At 27.6% G+C, this 24580-nt stretch overlaps 1 protein-coding gene across 1 annotated transcript in view; it reads left to right on the top strand.

The window, feature by feature from the left end:
* LOC101234338 (solute carrier family 22 member 4) overlaps nucleotides 1–24580 on the top strand; it is a 65379-nt gene that overhangs the window by 34220 nt on the left and 6579 nt on the right. Inside the window, exons 7-11 of the mRNA XM_065795334.1 lie at nucleotides 11384–11599; nucleotides 11831–11965; nucleotides 12200–12285; nucleotides 14589–14697; nucleotides 20566–20785. Coding sequence (XP_065651406.1) covers nucleotides 11384–11599; nucleotides 11831–11965; nucleotides 12200–12285; nucleotides 14589–14697; nucleotides 20566–20764 — 745 coding nt within the window. The 3' untranslated portion in view covers nucleotides 20765–20785. The remainder of the gene's footprint in view (nucleotides 1–11383; nucleotides 11600–11830; nucleotides 11966–12199; nucleotides 12286–14588; nucleotides 14698–20565; nucleotides 20786–24580) is intronic.

The following is a 24580-nucleotide window of genomic DNA, read 5'->3' as shown; positions in this document are numbered from 1 at the left end:
TCAATAAAAGTTTCACAAGTTATTTTATTTCTATATGTTTGGCCAAACTCTACACTATGATTTTCTTCCAAACGTACTATTTTAGGGTATACGCTAAGCGGAAGCTCTTCTTTGGCAATAAAGTATGCTACCTCAACTTTTTTTCTTGTTAAATTTAGATCTTTCGTGTTCATGGTTTTCAGGCTCAATAAAGTATCAGTTTTCCGCATTTCTTTCTGCAGGTTGCTTAATTAATCATTATGTTTGCTTACATCCATTCTTTTACTTTTCATTGCTTATTCGTAGGCTCTTTGATGTTGCAAACCATTTGCACGATCAACTGCGGCACTGTGCTGTATCCTACAACTACCTTCATTGCTTCCCCATTCCAGCGTATACCCTTTATAAATATCAATTTGTTTAGCATACTGACGACATACAGTACATTTTAATGGTGTAACATAATTTCCATTATTTAATATCTTAGCCAATCATTAGCATTATATTTTGCAAGAGTAGTGTTTACCTATTTTTGAGCTGTTGTTAGCTGTAATTTTCTACTATTTTTATTTCTACTGTTTTTTCTTCTTTTCAACAGGTGTTTTTAATTCCGATCCTGGTTGTGTTAAAAATGAAAGTGTTGTTTGTCTCTTATTAGTCGCCTTCATTTTCAAGTGTTGATGTTTGAAGATTCTCTTACAATTTAATAATATAAAAAATGTGCAAATTAGCAATTGTTAATTTGAAATATATTTAAAAATAACTCATTCATTGCTATGACTTTGGAAATTGTGGGAAAAGGTTACGAGAAAAATAAATGAAAAAGAAGGAGAAAATGTTTTTTGTTACATTAATTTTAAATGATAATTAAATAAGAACTTCAGTTGTTACCGACGTTGAAAAAGAAAAATGATTGCACATTTTATATCTCATTTGTATCATTTTATATCTTTCATTCATTTTCATTTAAAATCATTTTATAAACTGCTAATGTTAATTAGTTGATAATTATGTTAATGCCTCTCGCCGGCAGAAGCTGAACTAGTATTTAATAAAATCATGACAATTGTTTTATGAAATACTATCGAAATTAAGTTTCGTTTTAAGTTACTTAAAACGAAACTTTATATTACAATATATATATTTTTAAGATTTCAATAGTAGAAAAAAAAAGCAATTGCGCATTTGGTAATTTTAAATTTATCTAAATATTAAAGTTAACTTCTCAGTCACTCAGCATCAACGGAACAAAGAGTCTTTAAAGTAGAGTCTTCGACCGCGTGGAGACACAAAGCAATTCAAACGACAACTTGTTTAAAACTCCTCATAAAGAAACAATTTCCTCACCGACTGTATTGTTAACCCATGGAATGTTTTGACCCAAAATGCAGTGAACACAAAGAACCTCATCAATTTCAAATACGAACTTTCTTTTTTCCAGAGTCTTAACTAATGGAAATCTAAAAAATTTATTTTTATTACAGAGGGGCTTGGTGTGCGGCTCATAGTCGATAATTTGTAAGTTTTATTGACTACGGATAAATTAAACTAAAAATAAAAAACAAAGGCATTTTTTCATTGCAATTGGAAGCAAATAGTTATTAGAAAAGTAAATAAAATGATATAAAGAAAATATAAATAAAATGTAGGAATAAAAAAATGTTCTTAGTTAACATTATATTATTATTAAAACCATAATAAAATAAGAACTTCAATCATTTATGAAAAAAGCAGTTATGGATTTCACCACCAGTAAAATAAAATTAGTATTGATAAGTGAAGCAAAAAAAATTAATAGTTTACGTCATTTATAATACTCACTAACAAAGCGTTTTGGTATATGCACTTTCAAAGACATCCTGATAATTTGTCAAACGTTATATAACTTTTTTTTTTTCAACCGGTCAACCTTGACCGGGAAGTATTCGTTTTGAGAGGTCAAAATAGCAATTTCAGTCATTTTGGGCAGTCAGGCTCTAAAATAGTCGATGTAGCAAAACTCCGCGCATGATTACAGTTTAAAAAATAAAAATAAAAACATTTCATTAAAAAAAATAAAAATAAAGCATTTTATTAAAAAAAATAAAAATAAAAACATTGTTAATATTGTTAAAAACATTCAGAATGTTTTAAAAACATTCAGAATGTTTTAAAAACATTTAGAATGTTTTTAAAAACATTCTGGTCAATTAAATTTGTGTTTTTGTAGTTTTTTTAAAAAACGATTAATTTGTAATTAAATTAAGGGTTTTAACTTTCTGACAACCCAAAAATGTTGAATGAATGTCAAAAGTAATTAAAAGTATTTGTTGGCATAAGAATCATTTTTTTCCATCCGTACTCCGAAAATATATATATATATATATATACATATATGTATATTATATATATACATATACATATATGTATATATATATATATTTATATATATGCATATATACACATACAATGTTCAAGTGGTATTTATATGAATAACTATGAAATTTAGATTGGTCTATAACTATTTTTCTGCTTCGTCGACGCTTTAGGGTAAGTACAGAAATAAAGGAAGAAATATACAAATCCTGCTCATCCTTTGCTTTCAAGTTGTTGAAATACGATGTTAACTTTATTCTATTATATTCTGTTGTAACTTCAAAATACTTTAGATTAACACAGCTACACGGTATTCCTGTAACATGATTTATTAATCTTAGATCTCAAGTAAACTCTCTTTTCCTCAAAGTGACTTCTTTTATTTTCAGGTTTTTATGTGATTGTAGGTTTGTTTAGATACGCCATATTTTTAAGAATTTAAGTTGGTCACATAACTTAAGATTTATTTTAAAATTGGTTTAGCTTTGAATTTTAAATTTTGTTTTTAACAGTTATTTCGACACTGATAGAAATCATTACTTTTTATTGCGCAATGTAACGTCATAAAAACGTTTTATAAAAAATAGCAAATATTAGCGCTTTTGTGATATTATGTTTTTTTTACATCAACAGAGATGATGACAACTAGAACAGAATATGTTGATATTGTGACCAATGTTTTTATATGATTTTTGATGAGCATGAAATTCTCTTTTATAATATATTTAACTGAAAAAATTTGGAATAGTCTGCATTAGGGTTTACTCTAACCTGTTAGGTCAAACTAAATATTAGTTAACTAAACGTCCAGATAGAGCTTAGGCATATTATTTGGTTGCTTATTTTACGCTAGATTGCAGTAAATTTTATTTTATTTTGTTTGTCGTGATACAAAAAGTCCATTAAAGTCATAATCTCAATTTTTGAAAAAATATCAGTTAGAACCTTGTCAAACCAACGCAATAAAATTAGTAAGTGACCAGGGACCTGGCCGGGACTAAAAATGAGACTTTTTTCAAACTTGGCCCTCTGCTAACTTGAACTCGGCTAAACTATAAGATTAAGCAGGGGTTGGTAGACAGGGCTAGAAAAAAATTTATAATATTGTAATTTATATATTATAATTTTAAGCTTACATTAACTATTTCTTAAATACTGGCATATATATATATATATATATTTTTTTTTTTTTTCAAATTCTTATTACTCCCAATAAGATTGCAAGCAACCACTATTAATTTATGAGCTACTTTAAAATAGAGAATAAGTAAAAATACTAGGAAATGGTAAACTGAAGAATTAAAAAGTTGTAGGTTATTTATAAAGGAAAAGCATGAAGATAGCTAATAGTTATAAGGATTTTTTGATGTCCAAGGAAAAAAAACTGAAATAATAAAAGTTTTTATAGCATGAAGGACAGATACAGTAAAAGGGTGCAACTTGTTGAATAAAAAACGAGCAAGAATAAGTTTTGGTTTATCGTAATAGAGATGAATAGCTTGTTTGAGCATTGACCATTATTGTATTTGTAGAAAAAAGAAAGAAATGCAACCTTGCAACAATGGGAGAGTAGCTCAAGCCTGGCTGGCAAAGCAGGTTTAATTTATTATTGTTATTTTTTATGTTAATTCACCTCCCCAAGGCTGTAAACGCCACTACCAACGAGGAGGCCACTCAATTGTTGTTATAACCCTCTCTCAAAATATAACTCGGAAACATAAGCCTTGACAACCAAGGGCGCTGCGCAGAGAAACAAGTTGAACAGGGTACTACCAGGGGCATGGTGGGGATCGAACTCCGTACCTCTTGCTTATGATGTGAGTGCTCTACGACTTTTGCTGTAAATAAATGAGTTCGATTGTCTAACAAAAATTGCAGAATTTAAGTCCAGAATTTAAATCCGTAAGCCACAGCAAGCCTAAGGCTTGCTGTGGCTTATGGATTTAGATTTTGTTGCAGAAGAGAGATCAGTTTAAAAATCAGCTGCTTTTACTAAGCAATCAAAAAGTATAGATTTTTTGTCAAGACAAGAGTGTAAAGTTGAGTCGTCAACAAATAGAGTCACTTTAGATGTTAAATTTTTATCAAGATTGATGTTGTAGATAAGAAACAATACAGGAGTAAAGATTTAGCAAGATTCCTTGTGGTACCCTTAAAGTTTCGTAAAATAAAGAAGAGTGTAGGCCTTCAAAAATAACTTTATTACTACAGTTAGTGAGAAATAATTTAATAATCTCAAAACCTATATATAAAGAAAATAATAACAGAGTGAAGACTAGTCGTAGGATAGTTTGAGAGGTCAAAGTGTTTTCTAGAGTTTTGAAAAATTGGAACCACTCATTTAGCACTTCTTAAAAGTTAAATATTATATAATTAATATAGATTACAGAGTAGTCAAATGTTTATAGATGAAATGTTAGACTACTTTAGTTTGTTGCAGACATTGTTGAAAACTAACCAAAAGTCTCTAGAACCTAACAAGAAGCCAATGTTAAAAGGTCCCGCCTGATGAAAAGCTGAGCTTAACATCAGGCAGGACCTTTTTACATTGGCTTCTTGGAATAATAAATAGACATTTGTTCTTAAGAGAGATGTTATTGTAAAAAAGATTAAATAAATGATTAATAAAGTGACTGCTCAAGATGGTAAAAAATATGGAGTAGAATGAGGTTGGACCTAAAACTAAAAAATAGGAATAAAAGCTTCCAAACTTTTAGTCCAAAAGGAATAAAAGCTTCTGAAATGCGCTTTATGCATATATATAGCTTGACATTCGTATCACTCCAGCTTCTGTATCTAAAGTGATTTCCTGTCTAGACTCTTCTACAGCTTGTGGCCTGGACAACATACCTGTTATTGTCTTGCAGAAGTGTTCTCCGGAGCTGTCGTCTATACTCTCAAAACTATTCAACAAGTGCTTATCAGAGTCTTGTTTTCCAGCCTGCTGGAAAGCGGCATTTGTTATCCCTATCTTCTAAAATTCTGGAGAGCAATCTGATTTGTCTAACTACCATCCCATTAATCTTCCTATCATAAGCAAGATTTTTAAATCCTTAATTAACAAACACTTAGTTTCTCATCTTGAATCTAATAACTTACTTTCTGACCATCAATATGGATTTCGATCTTCTCATTCTACAGCTGATTTGCTAACAGTAATAACCAATAGGTTTTATCGTGCTTTGGATAAAGGTGGAGAGGTTAAGGCCGTCGCTGTTGACATTTCAAAAGCTTTTGATAATGTTTAGCAAGCTGGTCTTCTCCATAAGCTTTCTTCTTACAGCAACATCTTTAAGATTATTGAATCCTTCCTTTCCAATCATAGTATATAACTTGTCGTCGATGTACAACACTCTTCTTCTTATTCTGTAACTTTAGGGTTACTTAAGGTCCTATACTTTTCTTAATTTACGTTAACGATATTCCAGATATTCTCACATCTAAGGTGGCATTGTTTGCTGATGATACTACCATTTATTCTTGTTGTGATAAGAAACCAACACCCTCTGATTGCTTGGAGGGGGCATTTGAGCTTGAAAAAGATCTCACTTCTGCTACAGCTTGGGGCTCACAGTGGCTGGTGAACTTTAATTCAGATAAAACTCAATTTTTTTCAGCCAATCATTATTGCAATAAGTTTGATCTTCCTATATTCATAAACGGTGATGTACTCGATGAGTCATCTACTCTTCATCTTCTAGGATTATCTCTTACTTCCGATCTTTCTTGGAAACCATATATCAAATCAGTTGCAAAATTAGCATCTGCTAAGGTTGCATCTCTTTATCAAGCTTGACACTTTCTTACTTCGGATTCTATTCTCTATAAATCTCAAATCCGGCCTTGTATGGAATATTGTTGCCATATCTGTGGCGGATCTTCTAGTGATCCCCTTTCTCTTTAAGACAAGGTGCAAAAGCGCATTGTAAACATAGTTGGACCTGCTCTTGCAGGTCCAACTATGTTTACAATGAAAGAAGCAACATTACAATATTGTTGTAATGTTGCTTCTCTTTCTCTTTTCTACAAATACTATAATGGGTACTGCTTTAAAGAGCTAGTGTCTATTGTGCCTTCTACTAAAATTCATTCTTGTGTTACTTGTCATTCAATTAAGTCTCATCCTTTTTCTTTGACTGTTCTTTAGTGCTCAAAAAACTCTTATTCTTTTTTTTTCCCTTGAATATCAGTTCTTTGGAATTCGCTTCCTTCATCCTGCTTTCCTGATTCATATTTTTTGCGGTCCTTTAAGTCATCCGCCAATCGTTATCTTGCTCTACAATCTTCATCTTTTCTCTTCCAGTAACTTCCTACTTTAATTTGTGGTTGCTTGCAGCCTTGTTGGAAGCAAAGATGTTTAAAAAAAAAAAAACATGGATATAAACATATATGTTTGCTATTTATTTAGATGCTGGGATACAATATCCTTTCTTATTTATATAAACTTGGGTATTTATATGGTGTAGTATTTGTCAAAAGAGAAGATGATGATTATAATGATGATGATGATGATGATGATGATGATGATGATGATGATGATGATGATGATGATGATGATGATGATGATGATGATGATGATGATGATGATGATGATGATGATGATGATGATGATGATGATGACCCTGGACAAATATCAACCCCGGTCGTTTACTAGACAAAATGATATATACAGCAACATAATTTTAATAAATGGTGTTTAGAACAAAATGCTTTGCTTTCACAAAAAAGCCACTAATAATTAAAGTAAATAAATTATCGTAATCTTTTTATTTGTTACTTGCTACTTTTTTATAAACTAAGAAAATCATTTTTAGTTGCAAAGCCGCAATTAGTAATTTAAGAAATAATAATTTAAAAAAAGTATCGTATTTTATTTCATTGATACAAATGTTGAGAAAAGAAAGAAATTTGTCAAAAATTTTTGAAAACATAATGTTAAGTTTGGTTACTTGATATAAAAATAAAATTTAAAAGAAAATAAACATTCCCTTTTTGTAATAATAAAAACAAGTTAATATTTAACTTGTTGTGCAGTAAAATATTAAATTGGCTTATACATTGAGCATTTTTTATTTATAACAAAACCTAGTGTTAATCATTGGTCAGGCACCAAACCTTCAATACTCTCTGATGACAATGTATGGTCCTGATTATCTGTCTTTCTTTCATCTCACACTGCAAACTCTTATTTAAATCTTGATGTTATTCTAAAGTATCCACTTCTCAAGGCAGCTCCACTATGCACTAATGCACATGCACTTTTATTATAAAAGTAAAGCTTTTTACTTTTTTTTTTTTTATACAAGTTATTTTGAATTTTTAAATTTACCAATACCATTATAATAAAATCCTTATTGTTAAAAAATTACAAAATGCTAGACATCACACAAAATCAGCTATATTGCACATATACTTTCTGCATATACACTGCACATATACTTTCTGCATATTTACTTTGCGAGATAATTATAATTTACATGCTGAATGCTCATAAAACGACTAATTCTGCTTCATGTTGAACATTATTTAAAAATACCTGATACATACACAGCTGAAGAACTACATATGACAAGACCTACATTACCTATTTGCAACTTCACCTATGTTCCTTGTTTAACTTTACAAATTTTAAAAAACATATTTGTGTGACTTATTTACACTTGTTGGTGTACATAACTTTATATGATATAAAATAATTGACACTACTTGTTGAAAAAAAAAAAAAAAATTTATTACTGTGATGCCGTTGTTTTCTTATTCAAATATTCTAAAATTTTTGATAATTTTGTTTTATTTTGACAATGTTTTGAATATATATTTTAATGGCTAATAGAATCCATCTTTAGTGCTTTACTATACCAATTTAAATGATAATTAATATAATATAACAACCCATACTAATGACACATGTTACCACTGCTTCATCCCATATACTATCACTATAAAAATCATCTGTACAACTGTTAAGACTGAAAACTGTAAACAAATCTCACCAATTCTTTTTATATACTGCAGCAAATCATTGTTCATACTGTTATATTTATATCATCCAACCATTACATATTATATAGTATACAGTTATATGCTATGCTATATTAAACACTACATTGTGCCCTATGATCTTAGTGTTTATGCAGAGGTAGCAATGGTTTTGGTGGGATGCCCTGAGAAAAATCGTTTTAGGATAACACTGAGGGATAGGTATCAAAAAGATAGTTAAAAAGAACTCTGGTTTATAGTCAGAGTGGATTCTCTTATGGGTTACTCGTCTAGTATATAATAGAATCTATTTAATGATAATAGAATCTATTTAAATTTTTAATGGTTATGCCTAAACAAAAATTGGCAAACAGTTTAGCAAAGAAGAATCATACTAATTTCTGGTCAACTGTAACTTACATATGAAGCGATATGAAAGGATATGTAACCTCCCACCTTCTCTTGACTCTGCCTCAGTTCCTGATAATGTATTTCATATTTGTTACTCCCAATGAACCCCAATCTATCATAAATCATATGAACTTTAAAAAAGCTGCTGACAAGTTTAGACTTTAGTCAGAGCATTATCTTTATGCTAGCACTAATTGTTTTAATATATTATCAATGTGTTTTTCCTTCATGTTTTGTACTGAATACATGCCTATTGGTGTTGTGCACTTTGTTATTCTCCTGTTTTTAAAGATAAAAATAGTGAAATCTCTGATTCCATTCATTATTGTCTAATTGCTCTGCTTACAATTTTCTCTTAAATTCTGAAATACATTTTTGTCTCATGCGTTAAAAAAAGTTTAATTGACACTCCTAATAAATTAAAGTTTAAAATAAAATCATAGCACTTTTATCCTCATTCTTATTTTAAAAGACTTTTAACATTTTTAATTGGCTTGAATATACATTTAACATTTGTTGAAATTAGTGAGACCTTTAATAGAGTTCCTTTTGACACAACTTTAAAATAATCTCTGTTGTAACTTTACCTTTACTCATTATCTGTATGCTGGTCAAGCAGCTCAGATATTATGGGCTGGTATATTATACAAAACATTTACTATTAGTTATGGAATGTCAAGGAGGTGCCCATTCACCTTATGTTATTGTTTGTAAGCAACAATACTCCTTATTATTATTTTTACAGAACAGTGAAAACTCTGTCATAAAATCTTATGTGAACTCTAACAGGTTTTTAAAGTCTCCCTTGATGTTTAAATAGAGAGTGGAATTATATTTAAAACACCTTTTTTTTAAATTCCTAAGTGCATTGTCATTATTTAGTCCACTTTAATTTACCTGTTAGGCACTTCCAAAATATCATGCACAAACAATTGTATATGTTTGTAGTAATAAAATGATAATGTATATGTTCATAGTAATAAAATTAGCAATATCCAATTTTCTCTCATTTAATTCTAATCTGGAGGGGGCATTTGAGCATAAAGAGGGTATTTGAGCGTAAAGAGGGCATTTGATTTTTAAAAGGACTCACTTCTGCTACAGCATGGGGCCCACAGTGGCTGGTGAAAAAAATTGAGTTTTCTCTGAGTTGAAACTTGGAGAAAACTCAATTTTTTTCAACTAATCGTTATCGCAATAATCTAGATCTTCCTATATTTATGACCACTAACATACTTGATGAGTCATCTACCCTTCATCTTCTAGAATTAACTCCTACTTTCGATTTTTCTTGGAAACCATATATCAAATCAATTGCAAAATTAGCATCTGCTGAGGTTGCATCTCTTTATTGTGCTTGCCACTTTCTTACTCCGCACTCTATTCTTTATCTTTATGAATCTCAATTCCATCCTTGTACGGAATACTGGTGTCATATTTGGGGCGGATCTTCCAATGATACCCTTTCCCTCTTAGACAAACATAGTTGGACCTGCTATTGCAGCCAACCTCCAACCATTATCACATCATTGTAATGCTGCTTATCTTTCTCTTTTCTATAAATACTAAAATGGGCCCTGCTCTAAATAGCTAGCGTCTCTTATGCCATCTGCTAAAATTCATTATCGTGTTACTCATCATTCTATCAAGTCTCATCCTTTTACCAAGACTGTTCCTAAGTGCTCTAGAAATTCTTATTGGTTGAGTTTTTTTCCTCAAACATCAGTTCTTTGGAATTTGCTTCCTTTGTCTTGTTTTCCTAATTCATATAATTTGCAATATTTTAAGTTGTTTGTCAATCGTTATCTTGCTTTATAAACTTCATCTTTTCTCTTCCAGTAACTTTCAACTCTTATAGTGGTTGTTTGCAGTCTTGTTGGAAGATAATGAAAAAAAAATTCTATATAAATATTTTGTACATAATAAATGGTAAACAAAAGTAATGTTATTTAAGAATAAATTAATTTTGAATTGGAATCACACATGAAAGAGAAAAATGCAAATTTTAGTTATTTAATAAATTATTTTTTAAAATAATATTTATATATTAGTCAAGATTTTCATAGTTTCATAAGTTTCAGGATTGCTCTATGTATCATAGAGTCACATCAATCTTTTAAATGCTGTTCATGTATGGTCATGGATGGAAGTTCTGCATAGAAGTTCCAAATTTGTCGAGTTCATATAGTTAGTTTTATGAAAACAAATTGCTTGTGAGTATTTCAAGTGAAATTTATCCCTACAACTGATATTTAATATATTTTTAAGGAAAACAACTAAAACATGCATTGTTAAACAGGTAGCTTGAAGTGTGATTAAAGTATTTTTGTTATTGTTTTTTTAAGTTAATCATAATAGGGTTTATATTGCTTCAAGTCCCAGATTCTCATTCTAAAAACAAAGAAAAAAAGTATCATGCACAGAAATGGAAATGCCCCGCTGTATCTTAATTATCTTTGACCTGTCAATAAATGTGATTGATAGATTGATAAACACATGTAAAATATGTCTATCTTTTGGTTAAATGTTAAGTTCAAAATCACTCTATTAAATTAAAAGTTGAGAAGGAAAAAATTTAAGTAAAGTTTATTACATATTTGTTTTTAAGTTTTCCAAGTCATTGCATTTAGTTCTTTTTATTTTTTTATTTTTTATATAGTTTTATGCCCGAATCTGCAAGATGGCTTCGTGTAAAGAATCAAATAAGTTTAGCAGAGAAAGTTCTCAAACAGATTGCAAAATGTAACAAAAAACCATGGCCAAATGCATGTTTATCAGCTATTTCTGAAAATTCAAAGCAGAAAAAGACTTCATACATTTATGTATTTTATCCATTAAAAGTGTTTTTGTCAACAAGCATGCAATTTTTTCTTTGGTATGTTAGCTTTGCATAACTTTTATGTTAATTTTCCCTTTCTAAGAGATGAATAATAGAGTGCAATTTTTTATGGTATTATGTAGTTTTTGTTTACTATAATTTTCTTTTTCCTTTGCTTTTATATATTTTTTTTCCTTTTCCATTATATAACTTTTGTTATAAGTGTTACACTTGTATTATATATTTTATACAATTATCTACTAGTATAAATTAATTTTGCTCTCTAAGGTTCGGTAATGCAGTTGCATACTATGGAATATCTCTGATATCAGAAAATCTTAGCAACAATATGTACAGAGATTTTATTTTGATCAGTATTGTTGATATTCCATCAAATTTCATTGTTTGCTGGCTTTGTAACAGGTGTTATTTCTATTTGTTAAACTCTTATATTGTTTGAATAACTAAATATATGAATATTAAATAAATTTTATTAAAATAAGTTTAAGCTGTTTTTTATTTTTTAACTGCTATTTTTTTGAAGTGATTAAAATTAGTTTTATTCGGTACTTTTATTTATTTTATTATTATTTTTGCATGATTTTTAGATATTTATAAATTAAAAATTTGTTTTTTATATTATTTCTTTGCTTTTAGGTTTGGCAGAAAAAAAACAACAATAATAACTGCAGTTATAGGTGGAGCACTTGTTATAGTTTTGGCTTTCATACCTTGCAGAGCAGGTTCAACCAATTGTCTATAATACTAATTATTTACTATTGTTACTCTTGATCGGTTTGCCTCAGAATAGATTTTTTGAAAGTTTGTCTGAGTAATAAAAAATAATTTTACATTTCGTTATAATGCAGTTAAATAGAGAGTTCAGTTTAGGTTTTTAATAAAACTTGTTTATTAATGAATAATTTAAAGTTATTGATAAATAATTTAAGATTAAGGAAGAATAATCTAAGGTTATAAAGGAATCAAATATGATTATAGAAGAAAAATCGGTCGTGGAAGTATTGTTACAAAATAGTTTATTATTTTATAGCATTTTATGCCAGTTACCATATTGGATATTATAATGATTTAAGCTTGAGTCATTTTTGTCTAAAACTTTTCTACTTTTTATAAGATAAATATAATCAATGGAATTTATTTATTCTTTTAAATCCAATATTATATTAATCACTGTATATCAAGATTGGAATTTAAGTAATATGAAAATGATTTTTCCTAGATATTTTAAGTTCTAAAACTTTGTTTTAACATAAGTTTTAGAAATGTTTCTTGGGTTCATTTGGAAAACTACTTTTTGAGTATTTAATTTATGCAGTATTAACTGTGTACTAACTGTGCCATTTTGCTCATGGATGGTGTCTAAATTATTATTTTTAATGAACATTATTGTGGACACATAAAGCCCTTAGTTATAGTATGTTATGGGTTAATTAGCAGATTTAAGGCAACTGCATAGCTTATTACTTAGGATGCCATATCAATTATTGAGTTAAGTTCTTTAATAATTTTATACAAGATTATAGTAAAAGAAATATTAAATATAGAAAACTGTTTAATCGCTTAATTATTTTTATCTGCTTTTTTTTTTTAAACATTCATGGGCTTTAAAAAACTGCCTTTTATATATTATAATACTTTATTTTTTATATATTAAAATATTCATGAGCTTTATAAAAGTTTTACTTTTATGAAGTTATATTATTATATATATTCAATCAGATTACAAAAAGAAACTTACAACTTTTTTTTTCCAGTACACACCCACTCCACCCTTTTGAAGTCTGGGTGCACATAAAAAGCAATTTTTCATACACCCCTTGATAGATGAATTTAAAATTATTTTTTTTTACAACTAATTGGTATCTTCGTAGGGATAAAAAAAATTCAGAGTGATGGGACATAAAACCTGGCGGTCAATTTAGCACACTGTGCATCCAGTGCTACCTGCACTGTTTTTGGAGCAACTCCCAGACAAATAAATGATTTTGTAAAAGTTTTATAAAGTTTTAGTACTGATGGCTATTATCCTGACTTTTAAATGCGTCAATAGTCACATCCTTGACCTTGGCATATACTTTATTATTAATTTATTATAAGTTTTAAACTTTTTGTTATTTATTAAACTTATTCTTATTTATTCTAATTATGTTATTAATGACTTTTATACTGAATGTTTTGGCTTTACGACCACTAAATATTTTGTGCCATTGTTGAGGTGTTGTCCTACTTCACAAAACACAATCTTGTGTTGTGAATTGTTCAGGTAATTTTCACCATTTTACTGTTACTGTTCCTCCATACTCATAAGCTTATTTATTTTTATCTTGCTAAGATAAATGATATAGAAAGTCACAATTAGCCAATAGACATCATACCTTGTAGCCAAATAAAGTTTTAAATAAACTATAGTTTTAAATATTTGACATATCTCTTAAATTTCAGGTGTTATTTTTATTTTCAATTATTTTAAGTTGGTTTTCTTGCCCCAAAATATGTAAGTGTATATGCTTCCAATTTTTCATCGCACCCAGAACAGAATAAAGGCTAAAACTATTTATGACAATAGCAGATTTTTGTTGGTTTAAACCAAAGTTAAAATAGTGATATCTTTGAAATTTTTTTTGTAAAAGTTAGCAAAATCTGAGACTTTGGGTTGCATTAAATGAAAAAGTTGTTCATCTCTAGCCTTTATCAACCAAGAGCCATAAAGTAATTGTAATAACAATGATGTTATTTTTGACTTTTGACTTTATCAATATAAATAAAGTATTATTCGACAATCATGAGACATTGAGATTCGATTTTTTTTATGCATGTAACCCTATATACAAAATATTAATAAAATAATGGAATGGGTTTTAGTATGTTTGTCATCTAATTAATTAATAACTATTATGCAATATTCTATCTCGATTTGTTTGCATTTTGATATTTGATGGTATTTAATTATAAACAGCAATTATTTTTATGTCTATAATTCTTTTTAACAGAAATAAAAAAAATACTTTTTATTTTTTATTTATAGATTACTACTTTGTTAGAGTTTCTGTTGCCATGGTAGCAAAGTTTTTTGTCAACCTTTCTTATGGGGGAATTTATATTTGGTCTACAGAACTATATCCTACATCTATCAGGTAATTCATTTAGAAAAAGAATATGTTTTGTACTTTACTTATTTACTTATTCTTAAAAGGAAGGGTAAAATTGAGAAGATAAAAATTTAAAAGCTATTTCTGGAGAAACAAAAGTATAAAAAAAGAAATGTGGAGCCAACAACAACTAAGTTGGAAGAATAGAAACATTAAAAAAGAGTTTTGAAAAAGAAAAAAAATTTAATTGAAAAAGCTTAAGGAGAATTAAAAATTTAAAAAAGAAAAAAAAAAGGAACTTAAATGAAAAAGGGGGAAAAATTATTGGCTAAGAAAACCTGTGTCTTTATTTTATTAAACACACAGTTAAACAAATTAAATAAATTAAAGTTAAAAGTGAAATAATAAAAACTTAATTATATTTAATTTTTTGCTAAAATGAGCCTTTATATACTTTTGTAAGCTAGTAAGTGGCTGTAGTTGATATTTGACCAGGGCTAGGGCCAGGTTTAATAAAATATAGCTGAGGCTGGGTTTGTGACCGGGGCTGCATAAGCATTTATATATCTTAAAGTATATTTTCTTTATTCAAAACTCATATTATATTTTGTATATATATGCATATATAAACATCATTATGATCAAAATGATTATCATAATCACCATTGCCATCATTATCATTATCATCATCATTATCATCATCATCATTATCATCATCATCATTATCATCATCATCATTATCATCATCATCATTATCATCATCATCATTATCATCATCATCATTATCATCATCATCATTATCATCATCATCATTATCATCATCATCATTATCATCATCATCATTATCATCATCATTATCATCAATCATCATCACCAGGTTTTGGCTTTCCTCTTGCTGTTTCTCTTATCATGGTCAACTCTTAAACGAGCTATCATCTCCATTACGATAAACCAAAACTCATTCTTGCTTGGCTTCCTTGCATCGTTTTGCAGTATCTGTCCTTTCATGCTATAAAAACCTTTATTAATCCAGTTTTTTTCCTTTTACATCAAAAAACTCTTATTAATCTTATTCATATCAAAGTTTTTATATAACTTACATCTTTTTAAGTCATCGGTTAATCATTTCCTAGCTTTTTAACCTATCCTCTATTTTAAAATAACTCATAACTTAATAGTGGTTGCTTGCAACCAATACCTGCCAACTCCCGATAAATATTTTAGCTGCAAAGCATTGCGGGATGTCTCGCGGGACCAAATAATCATAAAAGTACGCAACTCTTTGTGAAATATAAAAACTTTTGCGTTATTCTTACCAGAGGTCTTCCCATTAAAAAACTTTTCTTTTATAAATTAGAATAATTTTAAAAACTATTTCATAACATTGCTTATATAACATTCATATATCATCTAACATTAATATGTTGTTGCAGTTAAAATTAGATATGAATTTAACATGTTTTGCGTAAGCCAATTTAATCATGTTATCACTGTATTCGTTTCATATTAATTTAAATATATACCCCATATTAGTTTAAATATATACTCCTTAATTAGATGCTAAGTATATAGTTAATAATACTGAGAGAAAAAATAACAATTAAAAATAATAAATATCTTGTTTCAAGAATTATTCAAAATCAAACTCAAGTATGGATAATGCAAGCTAACTTTTTTTTACGTGACTCGTTTCGTAGTGCCAATTCTCGATTATAAAACCTTATATAATAAGATATTCTCATATAAATATAGTGTCTGATTAAACTTTCTTCTAAATGAAAAGCATGAGAAATCATAAGAAATGTAAAATTGCAATCGTTTTTTATTACTTTAATAATTTGAGTAATATTTTTTTTAGTTAATAAAAGATTCATTTGCATTATAAAAACAGTTTCCATTTTGTGAAGTAGGTTTTGTAAAAAAGAATCAGTATTAAATAAGTTACTTTCACAGGGTGCCACACTTGAAAGAACTTGTACACATTTTTGACAGATCTGAACTTTCTTTATCAAATCATCTGCTATTGATTTCAAAACCTGCTTAATTGACTGTGAAACTGAATCAGTTGAAACATTTTGTATGTGTAAAGTTGTAGTTTCTTTTTAAATAATGCAGTTGGCTGTTTGAAAATCAATTGTTTATTTGAAGAAAGTTGATTCTCAAATACTATGTTGGTAATTGAGTCAATCGTAGCTGCTGCAGAGAAATCTGATTCAGTTAGACAATTAGTGTTACATTAGAGTTATATTGTTCTATTGAAAGGAGTACTAAGACATTTTTATATGCTGATTTAAGTTGGATTGTTGTTGGTCTATCATTCCAGCCTTCTTTGCTTTGTATTAATGCAAAAATATTTTCTAAAGAGTCCTGATTAAATTTAGCTGTGCAAACATAAAAAAAAATCCTCATGAAGCAACTTGTTTGCAAAACAAAGAATATTAGAAATAGTGACATCTAAACCCCAATGACTGGATATACTGGCACAATTAGGACAGCATTAACCTGGGCTAAATTAAAAAGTTCTTCCAGATGCTTCCATGATATTATTTTACCATTAGATAGAATGTCATGTTTTATTAAATTGTTTCTAACATTTTTTATAAGGTATGGTGGATCAAATATTATATAGACACTTGCTCCTGTAGTTGGATGTAAAATTTGTTGATATAATAACAAAAATTCTAAAAATTTGGGAATTCTAACATTACTTGAGCTTTGATCACAAACAAGACATCTTATAGCTAGACCTGTTTTATAGAGATCTTAGCTAAATTGGTAACACAGTAGTATTACTGCAAAAATATGCTATTGGTTGTTTCCATTTTGTTGATAAACTAGGACCATCAATACAAGTGCTTGGTTTACTGGTTTGCCATTAGATTGAATTCTAATGATCTTGTCATTGTTTTTGTCATAATCATGATGTTGCTTTAAAGATATTTCATCAAAAACAAGGCTACAGTTTTGTTCCAATTTTTTCATGGTATCTACTCACATTTTTAGTAAAGCCATAACCTTATTGGAAAACCAAATTCTAAGGTTCGAAATGGTTTTTCAAAAAACATTAAAATAGTGCTTCTAGCAAGTAACCAAAAAATTTCTAAACATTTTGTAAGCTTGTGGACTGTGATAACAACCAAGAAATTTCTAAACATTTTTGACTGCTTATGGACCATTGCATATTCATCGCATCTCATGCTTTATCTTCAGGGTTTTAAGTTTTTTTCTAAGTCGAAAAACCTTAACTTGAGATGATAAATACTTATTTTTAAAAGTAGTTTTGACAGTTAGGTTCCATGTACTACTATTTTTAATATTATTTATTTCATTTAATTCGACTTTATTGTTAATTTCTTTTTTTTGTACTTTATCTTGTAAATGAAGTCTGTTTGTAGGCTGCTTTCTCTTTAAATTTAACATAGAAGGTTGATTTGGAAAGTTGAAAATTGTTGGTACAGCAGTTACAAGTGCTCTTTTACTACCATTATTGGCAAGAAAGTATTGGGAAGAATCAAAATGTTCGCTTCAAATAGCATTGTTAAGATTAAGTTTTAAGATTTTGTATTGAGATCTTGACAACAATTGTATTGTACAAAGCTTGTATCTAAATAATAGGTTAAACCTAATTAATTTAGTAGAATTGTTTACACCATATTGTGTATAAATATTTTTGTTTCATAAAATTTAAAGCAAAATTGTGTTTTGAAAGCTTCTTTAAATTCTTGATATACTGGTTATTTAATAAATTTGATTTGACAAATAATTACCTATTTTTATCCTTTGGAAATCTAAAACAAGATATACTATTTCCAACATCCTTTCCACGGTTGTTTACACAACTGATTGCTGAGCAAAAGGCTGGCATATTAAATATTGTGAGTATTTATAAAAAAAGCAACTTAATTCTTGAAAAGAGAAATCTAATGATGTTATAGTATATAATATATTTAGTAGACAACAAAGATGTATAATAAATTTATGTTGTTTATAATATGGTCCCGCAAGACATCCTATAATTCAATGTACGGCTAAATACACATAAATATATGGATTTTTAAACGAGTTGGCAGACATTGCTTGCAACCTTGTTGGAAGTAAATTAGAGTTTAAAAATATATAAATATATGCCAGTACTTGAAAAATAGCAAATGTTAGTATAAAACTATAATATATAAAGTGTTATAAATTTTTTTCTAGCCTCAGCTATCAACCCCTGATAAATCTTATAATTTTGCCCGAGCTGTGTTTACAAAAAGTCTCATTTTTAGCCAGGGCCGGTCACTTGCAAGCACTTTGTTTCTGATGGTCTAAAGATTTTTTACATTATTTTATTGATTGATTTATAATAAATTTTAGTTTACACTAAAGTCTTTAATTTATTTATGATTTTGTCCATTTATTTATTGTTGACTTTTTTCTTAAGCAAATTATTTAAAAAGTTCATGTGGAAGTTTGATAAATTTTTATTGAACTTCTCTTATGAATAAAAAGACATAATTACATAGTTTTATACCATGCTTAAAACATGATTTGTAAGTAGCAATCGTAGCAAAAAGCAAGATATTTTGAAATTTAGACTTAAAAGGAAACCCTAATATATAATAATATTTATATATGCATATATGTATATTAATGTGATAACATTCGTACACATAAAGTTAATAATTTTTTTACACATAAAGTTAATAATTTTTTTTTTAACAAAAAAACTATTTTTATAACTATTTTTATAGGCCTTTTTGAAATAAAGTTCTGTAGTTCTTAAAAATTGTTATTGTTAAAAAATTAATACCATTATAACTTTATATTTTATTACAAAAAATTAGTTATTTATTATTGTTTTTTTGCATAAAACATAATTTCTTGCTGAAATAATCATTTTGCTTCATATAAAAGAATGACAGCCATCTTTATTTCTTGATTATTTTAAACTACAACTTGCGTCTTTTTTTTAGTAATATTTTTAAATTTTTCTTTTATTCTATCAGGTTCTTTCATTACTGCTTTGTAAATACCTGCCTGTTTTGGAGCTGCAATACTAACTTTTTCTGAATATTGATACTGTTCTGTTCTCTACTTAGCTTAACATTCTTCACTAAAGAAACAGCTGGGGTAATTAAAGCTTTTTTTTCAGGCTTACTTTTATTTTTAATTGATTGGGCATAATCATTATCAGTCTATATTCTAAAATTTTACTAAAGTGAGAATCAGAGTCAGAGATTTCTATTGGGTGTTTGGCTTTTGCTGACAACAGTTTATCTTTGAAACATTTAGAAGATTGGGGACAATTTTTGATGTAACATATCCTACTTTTCCGTTACTTTTAATTTAAATTTTTTTAAACTTTTTTCTTCAGCGCTCAACCATTGACCTTTTTCATTTGTAATATCAAATAATATTTCATAATAATTGGTAACACTGTGATTATCTGTGTCTTCTGTTTTCTGTGGTATTTATTCACTGAATTAATGAACTTTTCATGAAATAGATTTTTCTGTTGTGGCTGGAAAATTGAAAAAGATACTTTGTGCCATTGCTTTCAAAAATTGAACTAGATAAATAAAAAAAAAACTAGATAAGTAAAAGTTTTTTGAGCTTTAAGAAGCAGTTTTAGATAAAGAATGAGATTTTGCTGAATGAACAGTTACGCAAGGTTAGGTTTTGTATAGTGAAGCAAAAGTTGATAGCCTGCCTAAACTTAATTTATCAAATCACAATTATTATTTTGAAAAACAGTCAATAAGTTAAAACTTTTTAATATTTAAAAAACATAGATTCACTTATAGTTTGCTGTTTTTTGTGATAAATTTTTCAAAAATGAATATTGTTTAAAAATACTTTATAAGACCCAAAGTAATTCATAAGACATTAAAAAGGATTAATTCATAAGACATTAAAAAATTTTTTTTTCAGGTCTCAAGGAATTGGAGTTTGTACATGGGCAGGTGTATTAGGTGCTGCATCGGCACCATGGGTCAGTCAATTTTTAGGATATATTCATTTAGCTCTTCCTTTTTGTGTAATGGGATCCATTCTTTTTATTTCGGGGGTTTGTTGCTGTATATTACCAGAGACAAATGGGATATCAACTGTGGAAGTAGTCGAAGAATAATATTGATATTTTTTAAACCAGGTATATTAATATCATGTGTTTTAATTTATTGTAGAGATTTATTTAACAATAAAAAAAATTTTGAAAAATATTGAGAATAGAAGGCTTTACAGAGGAATATTAATAGACAACTTATATATATATATATATATATATATATATATATATATATATATATATATATATATATATATATATGTATATGTATATATATATATATATATATATATATATATATATATATATATATATATATATATATATATATATATATATATATATATATATATGTATATAATAAACCAATGCAATTACAAAAATCACTTGGTAAATAGCTAATCAATATAACCACAAAAAACTTATATATTTAATGTAAACTAGCAGTTTAAATAATATAGGTAAGTTTATTATATAATAAAAAAGTTTATTTATTAAGAGTTAATAAATTTATAATTTCTGCATTTAATCTTGAACGCTTCTTCTACCTTTAATTTGTGCTTGGTTGGAACAGTATCCAAAACCTTTGAAGAATTACAGTCAGATTTTGCAATTAATTGATAAATTAAAATGTTTATTTACATATTTTGTATCAGTTTTAAGATGCTCATTTATTATAGTATCATACATATTATAGCTGGAGGTTACTCCAGTCTCCACCAATGAGCTATTAAACTTCAGCTATTAAACAACTATGATATAACTGACTTTAAAACTAGCACTAGAAAATTTGTAGACATAAAATTTAAGTAGTTTAGGAGGTGGATCTTTTAGGCAAAAAAAACTTGTATTTTTTTAGTAATTATCAATTTTAATCAAACATTTTTTCAATATTATGAACTATCTGTTAGATTTCATTAAAATCAAACAAATTTATTATTAAACTATAAACTTATCAATTTATACTGCCAGTTTATTTTGGTTTCAAAACATTTTCAAAATTTCAAGTATATTAAGTTTACTAACATGTCAAAAGTAAAACTTATTGTTATTTTTAAAAAATATTTTACTACACTTCAATAGGAAGACATTCAAGAGATTCTTAACATCTAAATTTAATGTACTCTGTTGATTATAGGGTAAAACAATTTTTTTAATTGAAATATTAGAATTAAAAAAAATTAAAAAAACTTGAACTTTTTTTTATGTTCGCTCAAAATAATAAAATTCAATGTCAATATTATGAGTTTTAACAGCATAAAGATTTATTTAAACTTGAGAATGTCCGAAATTTTTTATTCAAACATATAAACAATAATTCAAACATATAAATAAAACATATAAAAGTTTTAAATAAGGACTACAATATGTCAGATATTCACTTGTATTCCTTGGTTTCAAATAAAAAATAATAAAATTGCTAATAAAAAAGTTTCATTAACAACTTGTTTATTAAAACAATTTAAATGGTAATTTGATTTGATTTTCTTTTTTAATAATAATTTAATAAATGGTTTTTGGAAAATAAGTAATTTTGATAAATAAATTTAGTTAAATAGTTTTTTTTATAAAAAAACTTAAAACTTAATTTTTTTTATTAAAAAAGACTGAGTACACAGGCTAGTACTAGCGATTTTATTATTTTAATGGTTCTATTTTACTAATCTAGTAATAAAATTTTCTTAAGAATTTAGCAAGGTATAAAAATGGGCTTATAGTTTCTTATTTTTATTAACTTAAACTTAACCATTAAACTTAACCAGTTTCCTTATTACATTAACTTAAAAATAATAGCTAAAAATAATGGCTACTTAATACCATTATTTTCCATTCTTATTCTTAGTCTTATTATGTCAATCTGGACATAGGCAATAAAATAGATAAAATCAATTACATAAGAGTTAAAAAGGCAGTATCAAAATCATTTAAGTAAAAAAAATGTATAAAAGTTACCAAATTTGTTTAGATAGGACAACAGAATCAATCATAATAACAGATGAGAGAGCATGCAAGAAGTGACAAAAAATGTTGGCAACTTGTTTGTGCAAAAGAATCTTATAAATATTGTGATTTGACTAGGGTTGGCAATTTGATTCAAGCCACAAATAAATAAATATATTAGTCAATAGCTTAATATGTATTTAAACTCCCCTCCTACAAAAGCAATGTAATAAAACTTCTGCATGATGATTTTGATGAAAAGCAAATAAGATCGATATCAGAAATTTAAAGGTAGACAATAATGAAAGTTTAGCATGGCTGTCAATGAGGTTACTACTTTAAGAGGTCAAAGATATTTTATTGACATTCATGGTAAAACTGACCACGTATAAAACAGGATTAAATAAAATTATGCAGTTCATGCAGCTTTTATGGTTTATAGCAATATGATTTAAGTAAGGAAACATCTAAGTGTTTTTGAAATAGCGCTTTTAGCAATATGGTTTAAATAAGGAAACATCTGTTTCCTTATTTAAAGTATTTTTAAAATATCTATAAAAAAAGATTTGGTTGCTCCACATAGGGTAGAGCATCTGTAAACAACAAATATTTGAAACTTAAATGTTGTGTCAATTTCGAAAACAAAATGTTAGGTCAATTTCGTTTAATCATTTTCTTCATTTTGGAGTATGTGACATTTTATAAGAAAAAATATGATATTGAAGGTTATGATAATCATAGTAATGAAAATGATTCTTTTGATGAAGGCACTAATTTTGAAGTTATAAATGATGAGTGTGAAGATGATGATTACTACAATGGTTTACTTAACTCACGCAAGTTGATAAAATGCATCAAACTGTTTAGTGTTCAAAATCAAGTTTTTTAATGAAAAGTCAACACTCTACTTGGAAAGAAAATTAAACTTCATCTTGATGCAAAAAACTTCTTGCAACTTGTTTTGCAAGTTCATTAATCATTCATTATCATTTATCATTTCATTCGTTCTGGGAGGAGGATATGCATCTAATTCAGTGTTAAGGTTATTTGTTTGAGAGTAATCAATGCAGAGTCTTTTTTTATCTAATTTAATCAGATTCTTTACAAACTATTATTTGGCACTCCATGGTGAAAAGCATGGTTCAATTACATTGTTCAATAACAAATGTAGTATTTCAGTTTCAATGAAGTTTTGTTCATCTTTATTAAGTCTTCTAAATTTGGTAGCTTATGGCTAAATTGTCTGAAATCCTTGTAAACAAGACCAGCATTCTTATTTGCACTGCAAATAAAATATCTTTTTTGTGCTAAGTACACTGCCGTTTGCACTTAGATTATTTTTCCTAAAGACTAATAATGTTCAATTCGCTTTTCAAGAAACCAAATTCAACATCATTATACATTAAACTATTTACTTCAAGTTATCCAGACTCCATTATAGTTAAGACCATAGAGGTTTTTTTGTTTATAGGAAAAATTTATTTTCAAAAAATCAATTTTTTTTTTTGCTTATAAAGTTACCTGAACTGCAAGATTCAATTATTGCTGTTATTAATTCATCATTAATTTTGATAACAACAGATACATAAGAGAGGCTCAATGAATAATTATTCAAAACAGTACTCAAACCTGATTTTTGCACATCAACTGAATCATTGTGGGTTATATTCATTTGCCTAAATTTAAAGCATGTAATGTTTTGAACTGGACAATTTTTCTTAGCAGAGGTTTGATTAAGTTGTTTGTGAGATTGATTATAAAAGTAAATGCAGTGTGTATAGATGAACACACAGTATTGGCTGCTGCAGGTTCTTTTAGTAATTTTGTTGCAGTCCCTTAAAGCAGTTACAAAATTAAACACAAGCTTCAGTGTCATATATATGCAACATTTTATAGGGTCATCAATTACAAGGAAGTCAATTATTTACGATGTTGTTA

Source organism: Hydra vulgaris, chromosome 04, assembly GCF_038396675.1.
Source record: "Hydra vulgaris chromosome 04, alternate assembly HydraT2T_AEP".
Classification (NCBI taxonomy): domain Eukaryota; kingdom Metazoa; phylum Cnidaria; class Hydrozoa; order Anthoathecata; family Hydridae; genus Hydra; species Hydra vulgaris.
This window is presented reverse-complemented; position numbering and strand designations above follow the sequence as displayed.